The 17,622-nt window shown below is 39.1% G+C and overlaps 1 protein-coding gene across 5 annotated transcripts in view; it reads right to left on the reverse strand.

Annotated features, from left to right (window-relative positions):
- Positions 1 to 17,622, reverse strand: part of ADGRV1 (adhesion G protein-coupled receptor V1) — a 251,864-nt gene that overhangs the window by 119,177 nt on the left and 115,065 nt on the right. For 4 of the 5 annotated variants that reach the window (XM_081880292.1, XM_081880290.1, XM_081880291.1 and 1 more), the window contains 16 exons: positions 17,251 to 17,436; positions 16,613 to 16,845; positions 16,033 to 16,181; positions 14,948 to 15,149; positions 14,141 to 14,360; positions 13,277 to 13,516; positions 12,023 to 12,172; positions 10,498 to 10,971; positions 9,112 to 9,255; positions 8,307 to 8,478; positions 7,442 to 7,577; positions 6,028 to 6,881; positions 4,744 to 4,861; positions 3,777 to 3,948; positions 2,033 to 2,275; positions 27 to 434 (listed from right to left, as the gene is read on the reverse strand). In XM_081880292.1, coding sequence (XP_081736418.1) covers positions 27 to 434; positions 2,033 to 2,275; positions 3,777 to 3,948; positions 4,744 to 4,861; positions 6,028 to 6,881; positions 7,442 to 7,577; positions 8,307 to 8,478; positions 9,112 to 9,255; positions 10,498 to 10,971; positions 12,023 to 12,172; positions 13,277 to 13,516; positions 14,141 to 14,360; positions 14,948 to 15,149; positions 16,033 to 16,181; positions 16,613 to 16,845; positions 17,251 to 17,436 — 4,101 coding nt within the window. Of the gene's footprint in view, positions 1 to 26; positions 435 to 2,032; positions 2,276 to 3,776; positions 3,949 to 4,743; positions 4,862 to 6,027; positions 6,882 to 7,441; positions 7,578 to 8,306; positions 8,479 to 9,111; positions 9,256 to 10,497; positions 10,972 to 12,022; positions 12,173 to 13,276; positions 13,517 to 14,140; positions 14,361 to 14,947; positions 15,150 to 16,032; positions 16,182 to 16,612; positions 16,846 to 17,250; positions 17,437 to 17,622 lie in introns of those variants that run through there. The other variant, XM_081880294.1, reaches the window with a different exon arrangement.

Below are 17,622 nucleotides of genomic sequence, written 5' to 3' on the forward strand. Positions count from 1 at the left end.
GGCCAAAGGAACATCTGCATATGTACCTTATCAATTATGTGCATCACTGCAGCCAGCTGCTCTTCTGTACTTTCTGTGACCACTTTGATGTTTAAATACTGGAGGACTCTGTTCAAAATTATGTCATCAAGTGGTTGGGACAATTGATCAGCCAGACCCCAGACTGCTTGAGAGTTTGAATCAGACACAATGGTGATGTTGGCAATACCATAGATGTCATCAACTCTGGCACCACCTGTAGGATTGAAAAGCACAGCCTGGAAACGTTTAGGAAACGGATTTAAGGATCCAGTGTCTGGAGTGAGTGTTATATCCAGAACAGCATCTCTCTGCCCAGATGCAAAGGACAACGTTCCTTCAGATCTGGCAAAATCTTGCCCAGAAATGGCTGGTGATATCATTATGCGGCCAAGAGCTTCAGGTCTCATCAGCTCCTTAAAATAAATAAATAAATAAATAAATAAGCAAGCAAGCTCTAGGTAAGGATTAAGCAATACTGTGCAAAGCCAGGTTTGCTTCAAATTATGAACATTTTAAAATGCATTTTTCATTTTTTCTTATCTTGACTTCAAATAAAATTAATAAGGACGATGCTGGAAAATGTGTTTGGCAAAGTATTTCTAACAAAGTGCTAGGTTTGAGGCTGATGTATCATGTTAGGCTGGGTTGTAAAATACATCTTTCTGAACTGTGTGGTCTGCGTCAGGAGAAGACAGGACCAGAACACATGTCGAATGGGGATTAGCAAGATTTGATTGATGAGCTTGGCACGGAAGTGTAACATCGATACTCCACCAGAGTATGGGGGCAACTATTGCCACTGCTCTTAATGATGATTAACAAAGTACATTTCCTGGTCAACTAAAAATTGTAATAGTTCAGCCATGCCGGATAAAAGTCGGTTTAAACCAGTTCCAAACAGAACTGCCTATTCTTCCTTAAGTAAACCAGTGCAGTTACTTATGAGAACTGACATGTTAGAGAACAAAGTCATTGCCTGTCAGTTATTGGCAGAAACAACTGTTTATTTGCCCCTTTCAGGTGGCTCAGTGAGACCAGCAAGAATGAAGGAAGTGGGGAGTGATTTTTTTTTATAATAAAAAAACCACCTAAAACTATTTGCAAGAGGAGAATGGGATAAGGATCTCAAGGCAAATTCCTTGTTCTTCCTGCCTCCTACTTGACTTCCTTTCCCTAATCTCCTTCATGCTTTGGCAATCTGCCATGCATGCTTGTTAAGACCATGGAGGTTGCAGAGTGTGTGCTCTAAATGAGGCAAATGATCATCAACCTGCAATTTTCATAGTTTGATTCTTATGTATTAGTGTCATGACACTGTGAAAATGCTGTTTCTCCTAGCATGCACACAGTTGTATAATATAGTATCTCCAGAAAACACACACAGCGACAAAGCAAGTGTGCAGAAGTAACTCAAGGACACTTAATAAACAAAGCAGAACATTTGAAACTATGTTGCACTGAATCAGACCATCATCCTATAGGTTGGTATCAAACTCATTCTCTGAGTGGTAAACCTGATGGTAGTCAAAATGCTCCCATTCAAAATCAAGAGAGTCACTACAACTGAGCTCAGTGAGACATAGGTCACAATAAAGTCTTGCAAGTGTCAGCATAGCATAGCTGATGAAGTATGAGATTTAGACTAGGGAGACCTCGGCTCAAGCCCCAGCTTAGCAATGAAGGTCCTGGATGATGTGCAACAGTCGCTATCTCACCATCCAATAATAAGGGAAAGAAACCCAGGGCTTTTTCCAGTTGGGACTAGTGGAACTCAGTTCTGGCACCTCTCAGGTGGACGCCATTGCCATTTATAAGAGAACGAGGGAGGTGTTCATGGTGAGTTCCGGCACCTCTTTTTCTAGGAAAATAGCCCTGAAGAAATCCATGCTGCAGCATGCTATTGCTGTAATTTGTATCATAGAACTTTTGCAAAAAGCAAACACCTGCTAACATTTTTCTTTGCATTAGAAAAGAAATGAAGATAGTATATACTTTCGTGCATTAGTCCTACCTGAGTACTGTAGCCAACTGAGATGGCAAGTGCTGTGCTAGAATCTCTAATCACCTGAAGACTAATTAAAGTGGTCTTCTTATGGGCCACAGCCAGACGAGACCCCACAGCAAAGTAGATCAGACCCCGAGGAGAGTCACTTTCTGGGACTATTATGTAGGCAAATCTGGCACTGTGGTTCAGTTCTGCTCCTGCACCCACTTCGTAGAGCTCCACGAAAAAATAGGTTTCAAATTCAGGTTCCTGAAAATCAAAAGGATACTCAGAACTCTGTAAATACTGATGCCAAAAGGAACACCATTAAATGTGCTTTTGAATCGTGTCTTGCTCTGTTAGAGAATACATTTGTATATCATGCAATTCAAATCAAGGGATCAGCTCCACAAAGATTTCTGAGACAGGCTGGTCCTGAAAACAGTTTGCGTGAATATGTCTGTCATCTTATATACAGCAGCTCTTTGGAATCTGAGGTCACTGTTTCCAGGATCTCCTATGCTTCTCTCATCTAAGCCATTCATATCACACATTGGCAGGAGAGTAACTGCAGTTAGCATCCCAAGCCTGGGAAAGTAAACGAGCCCCTCCTTTGAAACAATCGTAACAAGCACTACTTTTACGTCCTTTCATCCTTGGCTTCAAAGTATGATTCTCTCCAAGGTTTAAATATGCACTTAAAAGAAAATGGCATGAAACATCCCCCAAATGTTGCAATTTTCAAAATGAAACGGATTTTAAGGCACTTGTACATGAAAGTGCATGTAAAAAAAAAATATCCGATGACAAATATTCTCTACTACAGATTGATATTTGAAAGCATTTCAGCTCCCTATAAATCTATGAAAGCATGGCTTTGGAGGATACATCTGATATGCAATCTTCATCCCGCCCCCAAATTGCAGTCAAATGATCTCTGATTTTTCAGGAAAAATGTAGTCCACAATTCCACTTTAAATCACATGCTAAATAAGTAGCCTTTATTACTCCCAGCACAAATAGGCAGACTGTGGGCAGTAAGGCAGTACTCAGGGAGAAAGCAAGAAAGGAGGATTTGCAAAGATCTTACTTTCTGGAGTGTAGCTTGGATGTCTTTGAGCATTAAGTTCAAAGACTTCCAGAGAGGATGAAAGATAAGGCTTTCAATGGCTACGACCCACAATGCCTGTGTTCTGCCTCCATGATTGGAGGCAATAATGTTTCTGAATACCAGTTGCTGGGGACCACAAGGGGTGAGGGTGTTTCTGTGCTTGAATCCTGCTTGCAGATTTCCCATAAACATTTCTGTTTGGCCACAGTATGGGCACCAATTTCAAAAAGTGAGGTAACTTTACAAGATTAGATAGCAATCCTGGAAGCTGCTATAAGAATGGTGGAACAAAACTGACTGGAAAGGTATTCATCTCATTCTATAGGGTATACATGCTAGCTAGCCAAGAGCTTCCCTTTGGGGCAAGCAACAGTCCAATGGCTAAAGCTCTAGAATTTTCCAAAGTTATTTGTGTACATGTGTGGAATTTCGTGGATGTCACTGCACAGAAAACATGACAAAGAAGACCCAGTATATAGGACCCTTTCCTAAGTGTGAGCTGATGGTGTTTCAGGGCCAGTAGCTCAGTGATAGTCTGATGCTCCTCCCCTGCACCTCCCCTTGCTACACCCTATTTCTTTTTATGCCCTGAGTGGGGTAGTGAGGGGAGATAAACATGCCGTCTTTCTAAGCAGCCAATCTGAAATAACCAGTACTCACATTATCAGGCTTTATCTCAATAACAATTGTGCATTTTGTTTGACCAGCCTTGCAAGTGGCGACTCCTACGACAGCCAGCAGTTCATTTGCCAGATTCGTGCCATCCTTCTGCAGGACAACAGATGTTCTGTTAAAGGTCACACGCCAGGAGATTTTCACATCTTCGAAAGCCCTATCAACAAAGCAAACCAGAATAAACAACAGAGGCAACAACAGAGGCAGACGTTCGGAAAACCAAAGTCAACCCACCCACATTTTCTCCTGCATTCCAAATGTAACACTGCACAGCAAAATGTTTCAAAGAAAGTGAAAGACATTCTCTTCATGGCATTACTTCCTAAAGCTGCTCTGATACATTTTACAGGAGCCAACTGGATTTAATTTGTATATGTTGCCTGCCCTTCTTCCTTAAGGTCCCAGGATGGGGTATAGCACAAAATCTAGCTGCTTTTGAGCTGGATGCTGTAACTTATCCTGGGACTTTAGGGTCAAGAGTGGGGAATGAATGAATGAATGAATGAATGATAGCAATAATACCACCGGCACAATTGATTTGATTCCCACTTAAAAATGGATGGCAGCAAGGCCAGAACCCACAACCTCCAACCCTAATCAGCTGACCATTGCACCTTACTTAGTGAAGTAAGCCATAAATCGCAAGTGTGTGCAAAAAGCAAGGAAATTAATTTCACATCTCAGCTATTATGTATATGAGTTAGGTTGGCAGAGTGTTTAATTCTCTCATTTCTGTTCAGTTCTGGTAGACCGACTGACTGACTTAAATCATATTCTAAATTTATGAGGCAAGTTTGCCAAATTGCAGTAAACTATTAGAGCATCTGAAAGCCAAAGATTTATGATAAAAGTTCCATGAGAACCTCTTCTGCTCAGGGCAGTTTCCTTGATTTCAAAACAACACACATTACAGAATGTGGAGACAGCCCTTTTTACCAGCCGTGGCCTGCACCTGTTTGGTTGCCGGGTAACAATGAGTTGCACCTCCCTCTTTTCGGAATCTTCATCAAGCACGAGGCCACTTTGCGCCTCTTCGCTGAATCCCAGAATTCCATTCTGAAGATCATTTCCTGGGTGAGAAATGGGTCATCCAGAATTATTGAGAAGCACATACTTGCCAACCAATGTTCCATTATTCAAGAATTCATGCAGAACCTGAAATATCTCTGTGAATCTGAATGAGAAGGTATTATAACATGAATTGAGAAACTGAAATATTCCTGTTTTAAAGGAAATCCCGCCAAAGGAATTATTATTATTATTATTATTATTATTATTATTATTATTATTACTTATACCCTGCCCATCTCACTGGGTTGCCCTATCCACTCTGGGCAGCTAATTTTGTGTGTACACATAGTCACACACCTTTAAGCTACATTAGAATCAGATATTTTTAATATTGTGATTCCACTGACTATGCTTGTGAAAAGGTATTTGCCATTTGGCTGTACACAATACTATCATCAAAGTGCAATTTTTTTTAAAAAAAAAAGTTAATTGAAACTTTGGACATCAAAAAAGAAAATCATCCACAGTTCTTCCATGTTTTACAGGCATTTTGGGCAGTTTGACTTATTGCAAGGTTCATGGACCTAGGGTGGCATTAAAATATAGAAAAACACAGAGATATAGTGTAGTGAAAAATAGAGAGTGCAGCAAAACTGAGTGCTAGAGCAACACAAGGTTTTGAGAGTCCTGATCTAACACAGGCTGTTTTGTTGATATCACCTTTGAAATTTGAAATTAGTACAATGGCCCTGATTTGCCTTGTAATTTTGGTCCAAGCCCAGAAGGGCTGCCCATCCCTATTGTATATCTCATCAGCATGTCCCTATTTTTTTTTTTTTTAATACTACAGTTTTCCTCTAAGCACTTTGCATAAAACCAACAAAAATACAACATTCAGCAAAACTTCTTAAAATCTAGATAAGCATAAGGTAATAACCACCTGAACAGTTACAGATAGGTAGCCGTGTTGGTCTGCCATGGTCAAAACAAAATAAAAAAATTCCTTCCAGTAGCACCTTAAAGACCAACTGAGTTAGTTCTAGGTATGAGCTTTCGTGTGCATGCACACTTCTTCAGGTATCTGAAGAAGTGTGCATGCACACGAAAGCTCATACCTAGAACTAACTCAGTTGGTCTTTAAGGTGCTACTGGAAGGAATTTTTTTATTTTGTTTTCACCTGAACAGTGTTTAATTTATTGATTGATTCCACTAAAAAGCTCCTACCTTTGATAATAATTGTGGCAAAACCTTGAAAACCATGTTCATCCACAGCTTCTGTAATCTGAGCTCCACCTTGAGGGTCAGAGAGCACAACATAAAGCATTTCCTGTCCTTCAGGCTCATCATCATCAAGAATGCTGACAGACACCTGACTTTCTCGTTCCCCTTCCAGCAATGTAACAGACAGAGTCAGCTCCTCAAAATCGACTCCTTCAGTTGCCCAGGTTAGATTAGAAATCCCAGAGACAACCTCAAAAGGGAATGTATCTGTCCCACTCTGAGCACTTATTCCACCAAATGTTTTAACAGTGACAGAAACATTTCCCACAAAACCCAGAGTCCTCCTAATATGAATCAGAACTGCATTGGGTGTGCTGCTGTCGGTGTCTTCTTCAGTGTAAATAATAGCTGGTCCAAGACTTAAAATTCCATTATGGATAACGATATCACTTGCCAGTAAGGTAACTGATGCAACACTAAACTCTAGGTTCAAACGTGGATTCCATGTTGGGTCAAATGGGTGTGTAGCTATAACTTCCACAGATGTTAAGTTCACAAAAAATATTTCATCTCCTTCCGAAATGCTGTCATCAGTTATCAAGATTTCAAACACAACCTCAGTCTGAAGGAGTCCAAAAACAAGCTCTCCATTATGAACAGGTTCAAAGTCTTCTAGTGGTTTGGCACTTCCTGCAATGGTCTGATAGAACAGTTTTGTGAGGTTGCTTTGGTAGCCAAAAAGTCTTTGTACATACAATTTGACCATTTGTGCTTCTTCCCTTACTAAAATATTCGTTGAGTTAGGTGCAAACTGGAAGATTCCCATTGGTTCAATTTCAGCAACGGTGAAGCCTGGTCTGGAACAAAAACAAAGTGAAAATTGTATTTGCGAAGACCTAGACAAGGAAGTACAACCACAAGCAAAAACAGCTCATCTTACCACTTCTGGTTCTCTGAAAAAAATCTTTCTCCAGCCTTAGGTAAGAGCATCACCATTTTTTAACAGCTGTAACCAACTAAGAACTTGGATGTTATTTTTCAAAAAGAAAAAGAAAAAAGAGTGTGTATATTGGTTTCATCTTAAATGTACTGGAAACATTAGTTCATAAAGAGATTTTCTCTCTGTGTTTTTTTCCTCATATGTATTTCTCTTCCTCCCCCATCCCGGACACGGATAGAGAAATGCACATGTATACATCTCTGTGTAATGAATGGTCGGAAGGCAAGTTATAATGGTTTTTGCAAAGCTAGAAGGTTTGGCTCTGTATGCTTACCAAAGGGAAGACTACTATGTGAGCAGCTCAAGATTCCTTGGATGAGTGGGGGATATAAGAGTAATTGAATAATGAAATGAGACCAAAGTTTTTACTGCCAATGTCCAGCTCCTGAATAGCAACTGACCAATAGCATTTCTTACCTCAGATGAGCTCCACCAGATACATTGCTATGCACAGCTGATAAATGTATAGCAAATGCTTCAGGGATGCTTGGATTTGGTATAACATGGAAAGAAATTGTCCTGTTTGGTTCACCATGAGGAACAATAACAATGCCTGGAAAGAGAAAGGAAGGAAGTTGCTAAAAGAACAATTGAATTTTTAAACAGAAACAACAGTTACACATTAGATCGTAGTTTCAGATTTGTCTCTATTCATCAGTCAATCACAAAACAAAGGTTTGGTAATATCAATAGAAGTTAATTTATGTTGTGCTTATTTGGGTGTAAGGTAACTTGCAAAGCTGTATTTTGCTGGTAGATGGTGGTATGCCTCTTTACAAAGATGTGGTTGCTCTTCTTTTAACAAATATTAAAATAAAATGAACATATGCAAATATGAATAAAACCTTAATGAATAAAAGCATAACACAAAACTTGAATTTTAAATATCCCTGGCAAGACACAGCATTCTCTCTTAAGAATTTTATCCTCTCATCAGATACTGCAGGCAGAAAATGAGCAGTCTTTACAGTTCTATACGATTAAAGATAATAAAAGTTATATGTTTCCCCCCAGATGTCTGGGCCAGGAATAGAACAGGAAAATGCCATCTTTAACCCAGTGTTGTCAAGAACTTTCTTCTTACAGTGCAATAAAACTGCAACAGTCAGGGTCGTGATGTGATGAACATACTTCTGGCCTGGAAGGGGCAAAATCATCAATAGCCTAAGCCTTGTGGTTTAAAGATTCTATGAAGCAAAAGATGGTGCCAACAGTAGAGCATATGATTTGCATGTAGAAGATCTCAGGTTCTTCTTGTAAGGGGCAAAATGGAAGCACTCACCAGAAGCTGGTGTAATATTGCCTGGTTGAAGGAACTCTGGAATCAAGCCAGGTGGATATCCAGAACTCCACATTACTGTGATGGAGCCATACACTCCTTCCCGAGTTATCATTGCTTGGGTTGTCCCTGCTGTAATATTTGTAAGTCGTAAAATAACAGACTCAAAGGCAACCTACCCAAATGGAGAAAGATGTTGTTATTGTGAGAAATGGATGATTTTACATGCACATACATGTTATTCTTTAGCAGCAGCCACATGGTGCTTAAAGTAAATTAATACTTTAGTGGATCAAATATTCCTATATGAAGTACTGCTTTTACTGGCAGCATCATACACTCCTTTAACAACCCTAGAATTTTTACATCTGACTCTGGAACGCATCTAATTCTCACACTATCAGCACAAGGTATTTTTTTGCACATACACATGGCAGCAAGATACAGTGGGTCACTTCTCCTCTCCTCTGAAGTCTAATGATATCTAAATGAAAATCTCCTGAAGCAGTTGATAGAATTTGGAACCATATAACAAAAACTATTCATGTTTTTCATAACCAAATGTATTAGTATTTGATCCATAAAAATCTACACACTGCTCTTTGCACATGCCGCTTCCTAAATGCGCGGCAAGTAAATACAAGCGCATACTGAAACCAAAAACCTCACCAGTTTTTACACTGATACATTTACAAATAATTTGTTCAAATGCTTCAACATATGGCAGGCAGTTAATTCTAACAACATTGTGTTTGCATTAATTTTGATCTGCCCTCTGGTGGTACAGATGTTACATGGCTGTACTAACCTGAGAATTGGCAGCTTCTTTGGGAATTGGGACAGAGACTGACATCATTGTATTTAATATTTCAGGCACAATATTGGCACTAATATTAAACAGGGTTACGCTGTTCAGTTTCAGAGTAAAATTCAAGCCCAGGAAGAGAAACACCTGAAAGGAGATAATCACTTATCTGTTTTGTCATCAACTAGGAAATAAGAACTACGTGTGAGACATTCAAACAAGAAATCCTCATATTGAGAACTGTTTTAAACATGTTGTTTTCCAAAATCTTTCCCAAAAGAATAATAGAATATAATGTTAAATTATGAATAATGGCAGATGGTGGCATATTCAAGCCACAACTGTTTAAGTTCATCCTCAGTATTTATTCTTTATTGCCTATAAGCAGAATACAATTATAATTAATCATTTACAGTGTGCAAGGAGGGTTGTTCAGCCATGCAAACCCTCACCCAGTATAGTTCACGAAAAAGCTGAAAGCATAATCAGGCCCCAAGGCAGATGTTTCCTCATGGACAGAGACTGTACCCAAGCAAGATTCTGAAACATGAAAGTCTATACCATGGGAAACAGGCTGTCACTAAAAAAAGATTTTAAATTGCAAATTTTCTTTGTCCATCAGTACTGCGTATAGAAAAAGCGTATTTCAAAGACTACAATTCAGGGACTACTACTGAAAGGGCTTTCTTGGGAGACAATGTTTTCATATGATAAGAGGAAATGCACAGGCAATCACTCCCTACTGCACATGTCAAACCTCCCTTCCTTTGAAAGGTCCCAGCCACAATCTCTTAAAAGATATTTACAGACTGGAATGTGTCCCAGAGGAGGAAAGATTGAAGGAGTTGTGTGCGTTTAGCAAGGAGAAGGCATTATTAAGAAGTGATGTAATAGCCATTTTCAGATTTTCGAAGGGCTGACACATCAATAGTGGAACAAATTTGTTGCTCCAGCAGGCAGGAACCAAACCAACAAGTGCATATTAAAGTGGTTTAAGACTTAACATCAGGAAGAACTTTGTGATGGTAAAATTTATTACTAGTTTTTACCATCCTTTACTATTCAGTAATGGAACAGACAGCATCAAAAGATGGTGGATTCCTTAGTTAGAGGGTGTGGGTTTTTTTTATTATTATTTTTTATTTTTTTTAAAGCAGAGGCCAAACGGCTACTGAGCAGGGATGCTACAACAGCAGATTTCCTGCCCAGGCAGGGATTTGGACTAGATGACCTCTGGGGTGCCTCCCCACTCTGAAAATGGGACTCTTATTTTTCTAGAAAGCTTTGGGTTGCAGCCAAACTTATAATGGACAATGGTCACAAAGTATTGCTATGCTGCTTACTCAACTCAGTTTCAAGGACCTCACAAGGTAAAGAGAAATTACAGACCTGGGTATGTATTGGCACAGTCTTCACTCCAAAACTGGAACCTGCTTTAACTAGCAGATGTCCCACTGCATTGGCTGGCGTGACTAAGCTTTCTTCACTAGGAGATGAAACATGATACTCCACAATCACATCTCCAAAAGTCCCCGCATGACGAGTTACGTTAATCTGGATGTGCCGGCTCAGATCGTTCTTCACCAGCACTGACTGCTTTTCAGAATACAAGGCAAATACTCCATGGGGATCATCATTTGCCAAAACAGTGAATCCAGAAGTGCTTTTCTCCTGATCCACATCAGCTCCTCCTTCCACTGAAGTAAGCTGTACCACATAATGCTCATCTATTTCAGGGACGTCATCAGGCAATAAGAATATAACAATCTCAGATGTCCTTTGCTCATCAGGAATTACAGCAGAACCACTGGTGAAAAGGAAATCATCTGTAGTATCTGAATCACTACTTAGCTCCCAGTGAACCTGAAATAAAAATCTTTGATCAGTAAGTTCAAAAAGTGGTGAGACCTTCATATCTTTTTACATATTAGACAAATAGTTTTAATATGAAATTATTATTATTATTATTATTATTATTATTATTATTATTATTATTTATTTGATTTGTATATACCCTTTAATCAACGATCCCAGAGCAGTGTACAACACTAAAAACATAATTTACACAGCATAATAATAAACCATAATGCACAATAATCATAATAACAGTCCCCCTAAATATGTCCCTCTAAAAGTAGTAAGCACATTCCTCTAAGAAACATTTAAACTGATTTATTGTTTATGCTTCACATAGTCTTCCAAATCATTCCAACAAAGAAATACAGTACGATTGCCTATTATGCACATTCAACTTGCACAATTTCAACCACATGTGGCTGAAGGCCACATAAGTTAAATGCAAGCAAGGGGGAGATATTAAAAAGGGTTTTCCTGCTGCAAAAAAGAGTTTTTAAGGTCTCTGCCTTCCTTGGGAAGTAAGGTCCAGTCATCGTGCCAAATCTGGGATGCTCCTGTGAGATCTTGAGGGAACTCAGACAGCCCTGCGAGATCTTGCAAGAGCATCTTAGGGGCTCCAGAACTGGCATGTGGAGGCAGCTTTATTCCCCAAGCAAGGCAGTGAGCTTAAAAGCGCTGGGGAAACCCAGTGCCAAATGAGCTTCTAAGCTCTCTGCTTTGCTTGGGAAGCAAGGCCCTCTCCACGCACTGTCTCCAGAAGGACCAGGATGCTCATGCGGCGACAGTTCCAAGAGTTTGAGTATATGTATTTTTGCAGATACATGGAACCCTTGTGTAAGATGTGATCATACTGTAAATTTGAAAACCTAAAACATTCAGAAACTTTAGCTAAGAACTTTACGAATCTACCATACATTGCACGATGTCTCCATAAGATCTAATTTCACCTTCATAGTCAAGGGTGAGATTGAATGTGCTGCTAAAGACTTCAGATTACACTGTTGCAATTTGTAGCAAAAGTCGAAACTACCAAATAAGTACCAAAGGTTGAAACTACCGTAATGTTCCCCATGGTGCCTTGAATTCGCATTATGAAAAGCACGATACGTAGTGGCCCTTCGGATGCTGATGGCTCCTCGTGGTACTTTGGGGATAATGATTCAGGGGCAAACTGCACAATTCCATTGGGATCACCAAACTTCAGAATCTAAAAATGTTTACAACAGCATATAATTGACTTTCCTTGCTTGTGGGACAAATAAAAATTAAACAGTTTAAGCAACAATTCATGCGATATTAATTCCATGTTTACTTCCCCCCTTTTAAAAAATGGCATAAGATCCAAACAACAATGCAACTAATCTTGTATGCTGTGACTTTGAGCTTGTTTTTGAACAAATAAACAAACCTAAGCATGGCAGCTAATTGTTTTGTTAAGGTTACAATGAGAGCAGCCTGTGAATTACTAAAGGACCTGAACTGTGATAATAGGATTTTGTGTGCATATTCTGCAAATGAAATCAAGTGTATTGACTTCACACACAACGATGGTCAATAATAATTTTGGATGCTGATAAACATAAATGTTTAGAAAGAGCAAATTAAATGTTGGGAAGGTTAGAATGACTCGGTTCTATGGGGGAAGAAAAGTTTAATATATCTGAAATGGAGAAAATTATTGATCCACTCGTGTTCAGGAAGGAGAAAAGGTAGAAGAAATGTTAGCTAAGAAGAACAATGGCTAGGAACTGGACAGCTGACTGTATCAGTGCCTGCTTCTCAACAGCTTAGTAGGGCAAGATGCCCACTTATTTTCACTCAACTGCAAATGCCTCCATGTGTTGAAAAGAGGTGTTGGTGGGGAGGCTGTGGGGCCATGAGGTTAGCCCCACTCCCATGGTCAATATGCACATTGGCCACACCATGTCACTGCCAATGCAGCAAGCATGAGAAGGGGCTTTATGCATGCATGTTCCCAGAACGCCTCAACACAAGAGGAACTCTTATTTCAGCCAAGATTCACCTTCCTAAGGAGGAGCTTTATTCATCAGTATGTGCATAGTATAGTTTAAGATATTGGTCAAAGCACAAGTGGACATGGCTCTTATGTGTGCTAGTAGTGGGAGTGGGGCTAGTCAGGTATCCCCGCAACTTTCTCACACATTCTTTAAATGCAGAGAGGAGGAATGGCTGAGCCTTCCTCATGTCGCAAAGCTTCCAACAATTCCTGGGCAGGAAAAACACTGAGCAACCCAACCTGCTTTACTACAGAAACAGTCCCAATTTTTTATATATATATAAAAAGATTTACTATTAGTGTAATGCTGGCAGCCTTTGGATCCAGTTCTGTTTCACCCTTTGCAATGCTCAGTCGAACAATGTAGGTCTCCTGAACTTCAACTTCTTCATGAGGATAAATTTCCAAGGTGATGCTTCTCAGACCACCTTCTCCTTCTTCAAAATAAAAGGATCCGTTCACTGGGTCACCAATGTCACTGTTCAGAGCAGGTAAAATTGCCTCTGAATTAGGTCCCAAAATATCCCAGTTAATCTGTGAAATATATAAATTCCAAAGGTAGCATTTGTTAGTATTATAAGCAAGTTGCAATAGAACAATTATGGTAGCTAGTACCTTTTACGAAAGACATTAACTGGAGGATGGCTGGAGAGTTGCTCTATTTCCCATGTGAGTATTGGCAAGAGAAGCACAGTCCTGCTAACCTCAGGTGGCTTAACTGATCTAACAACCCTTAGCCCATAGCAGTGAGTCCCATTTTACTCATGTGTTTGTTTATATCCCACCTTTCTGTCCATGGAAACCCTCAAGCAGTTAATGATGTATCAGTTGTTTTTAAAAATGTAAAAGATAGCAAGCAATACACCAATCTGCAAAACTGGAAAGCACACAAACCAGAAAAAAAACAACCACAGTAAGAGGGGTGGGGAATGGATAGCCAAATTACCACCTACTCTAAATGCAGGTTAAAATAATCTTATCACATTTAGTAGATGCATAGACCAGAAACAAATCCTGTATAATCTGGTTTACAATCTTATACAACACAATCTTATAGAAAAATGAGGAAGTGTAAAATTTAATCTCATTCATTTCATAATAGAATGCATCCTTACAAAAGGAATTCACCAACATCTAATTTAAGGCGGGGAGGCATACCTGAGATTCTCCTACCAAGCCTCCAGTTCTTTCCAGGACCAAGGACAGCGTCAATGACATATCAGGATTGGGGATAATTATTCGGCTTTGGTTGAGGAACCGGACAGTCCCATGTGGAGAGTCGCTCTTAGCAATAGTTATCTGGGTCACTAGGTGGAGCCCAAGGACTGCTCCCCCACTAGCACTTATTAGCTGGATTTCAAACTGCTCAGCATATTCTCTATTCCAGAAACAATAGAAAAGATCACATTTTGCTACCAAACATGACCTCTCCATATAGGCATCATTAAAATCTGAATGCCCAGCAATTCACCAGAACATTTGCATATATTCAATATTAATTATGGGTGGTTTACACTGTAGACATAAGAAAGGGAAAATAGCTGCCAGTGCATGATCTGCATTTATATATGTAATTGCAGCTTATTTAACAGACACGTAGAAACTCTATTTTTAATTTCTTCATAAGAGAAATTTACAGGAAACCAGAAAAGAGACTGAGATAATAATGGTTGTTCTCTATTTTTCTCTTGATCAATGTTTGCTTCACAGCTGAAAATTTTGTTTACAGCAAAAAAAAAAAAAAGTTTATCAGCAACTTTTAAAAGGAAGTTTTTAAGCAGAGGTTGGATGGCCGTCTGTATTTGATGCTTTATTTGAAATTCCTGAATTGCAAGGGTTGGATCAGATGACTCTTGGAGTCCCTTCTAACTCTACAATTCTATGATTCAAAAGATATTCTCATATATTTTTAGACCTCCTTATCCATTTCCCTATCATATGCAAAGAAGTCTTCAACATCATTACCTTTCATCGTCATCTATGATTAAGACACTGATGAAACTCTGGTTTTGGCCATGATGAAAAATGACAGAATTATTTATGACACTGTAGTCAACACCATCAGGAAGAGCTGAAATACTTCTAGATATGAAATCTGCGGTCACAAAGCCGTAATTCCCACGTCTTCGTACTACTGGAATCATTATCAATCCAACATCTTCTTCCACTACAAAAAATGAATTCAAAGTGAATGAGTGACATTTTCTAAATTGCATGCTTGTATATTGCCATATTATTTATTTTTTTACTTGAGTTGGGGGGGTGTACTCAGGCAATATTAGGAAATTGCCCCCCAATGCCACCATTGGTAGGACAAAAATTGGAATTGCAAAGTGATTTTTTCACAAAGACATTTGTTGCATATCCTTGAAAGCTGATTATTTCTACTTGTTTGAACCACAGAGGGAGAGAATCATTCAGAAGGTCCCTGTTGTTACATTTAATTTTACATTTCTCACAAGCTATTTAACCCATAGAGATTCATGGAAAAGCCTTGCATTTTCCAGTGCAGCACACAGTGAGGCGCGGTTATCCCTACTTACTGCTGTTCTCAGCTGCTGGACAGGGCTGAACTCCCACCATCCCCAAGAGCCAAGGGCATCTTGTGAGGAACAGCAGCAAAAAATTCTGCTTTAGGGATGATAGTATCAACTGGACATCTGTAAGAGTACCTGTCACAACAGTTATGTTTTTGTTTCCTGGCACTAAAAAACAACTTTAAACTCTGTTTGGAGGAGATGTTTAAGTGCACTTTTGCATTCTTCTGTAGCTATTGATGCCACCAAAGAAAATAAATAAGGAAATCAAAACCTAAAACAGGTACAAGATTTTGAATGGATAGTACTGTTTTATTATATTTTTATTACATTAATATTCTGCTTCTTCCTGACATGCATATCATGTGCATGGGATTCTGAAAAGACCTGCAGAGGCCCAGCAAGAGTGTTCAACCATCTATTTCCCCACCAAACTCAGAGCCCATCATTAACAATGATAAAGTCATTCATTTGCTCTTCAAAATGCAGTATGATGCTATATCCTTAACCTACCTTGCAGACTTGTATAGAGTGGATCAAATTCAATTATGCCCTCTGCATTGTCACTTTTCGATATAATGATTTTTATTACTGAGGCATTTCCTATCTCAGGGGGTTGGTCAACTTGCAGTCCATTTTCTTTTATCGTAAAATCAAATCCACTTGCAAAAGTATGTGAAGGGAAATATAAATAAATTAGGCAATAAGCTCAGATTCCTGGGTGTCCCAGTTTTTGTCCTGTGGCAAACTGGTTTAGTTCAGACATAGCTGCACTGCTAACCATAGTTTCATGCCAAGAGAATGAGCCTGGATTTGGTCCTGGTTTGCAATATAGATTAGTTGGGCAACTGCAAATTGTAGTAGTAGTAGTAGTAGTAGTAGTAGAAGAAGAAGAAGAAGAAGAAGAACAACAACAACAACAACAACAACAATGTCCAGTCATTAATCTCTATCTTGCAATCTACAGTTGAATCCAAAACATAACATCAAGTAAGATATCCAGGGTTACTAAATTTTATACATATATGTACCACATATAGCAAATTCTGCCACCATGGTTAATCTTCTCCCATGCAATGAAATTTATTTTTACCTTCCCAGTAGTTCAACTTTTGTCATTTCTATTGAAAACTCCTCAGGACCTTCAGGGAGGTCATCATCATGGATTTCTGCATAAATAGTTTTCATAGTCTCCTTCGGTTCAAAAGTAACCTCTCTGAACATGAGAGTAAAATCCATGCCTTCAACTGCAGTTCCATTCATCGCCTGATACCAGAGGCGAATTTGCCCATAATATCCATGTGAACGGACAACTGTGATATTAGCCTGTTGAGGACAAGCATTCCTTAAGGCTCCAATGACACTACATCATGTTGCATTGTAACGTTGATTACAGCTGTATGTTATAACTGTTGCAGGTGCCGCACAATACTCATTACACACTTGTAAGAAACCATTATTTTAGGGTGGAGGCACACTATGACCATGATCGTATAGTGGTTAGTACTCTGTGTTGTGTTAAAACATTTTTGTTTAAGCAAGCTTACCCAGACATGCTTGAATCTTGTTTTAGTTTTTTGCTGATTTTAACTGTTTCTAAAATATTTTTACTTTTGTTTTCAACTGTTTTAATAATTTTACTACTTCTTGCAAGCTGTTTAGAGGTTTCGTTACAAACCAAGTGGTATATAAGTTTTGTTAAATAATACAATAAGTGAACTCCCCACTTGCCCATTTTTCTTCTTCAGACATCTGCAGCAGTTCCTGGGAGAATGCAAACTTCCCATAGGGGAAGTCACTTGCAGCCATGGTAATGTTTGCTGTGCGGGCAAACTCATTTATGATTCCTCCATCACTGATACCACTTAGGTGAAACTGATAGTGATGCTTTTCCTCCGGAACATCGTCATCTAGAGCCTAAAGAAATGCAAGCAGACAAACCAGGAAGAATTTTGCAATGTTCACCTTGATGGAAAGCCCATTTACATGGGAATCAAGATGCAAAATCTAACCAACATGGAACACTGCGGTCACAAGCCTATACTCGACGTATACAAGTGAAGGGGCTATCAAATACGGCAGAAGCCTTGTGACAGTGGCACA

This window comes from Podarcis erhardii, assembly GCF_964252035.2.
Source record: "Podarcis erhardii genome assembly, chromosome: 11".
Taxonomy (NCBI): Eukaryota; Metazoa; Chordata; class Lepidosauria; order Squamata; family Lacertidae; genus Podarcis; species Podarcis erhardii.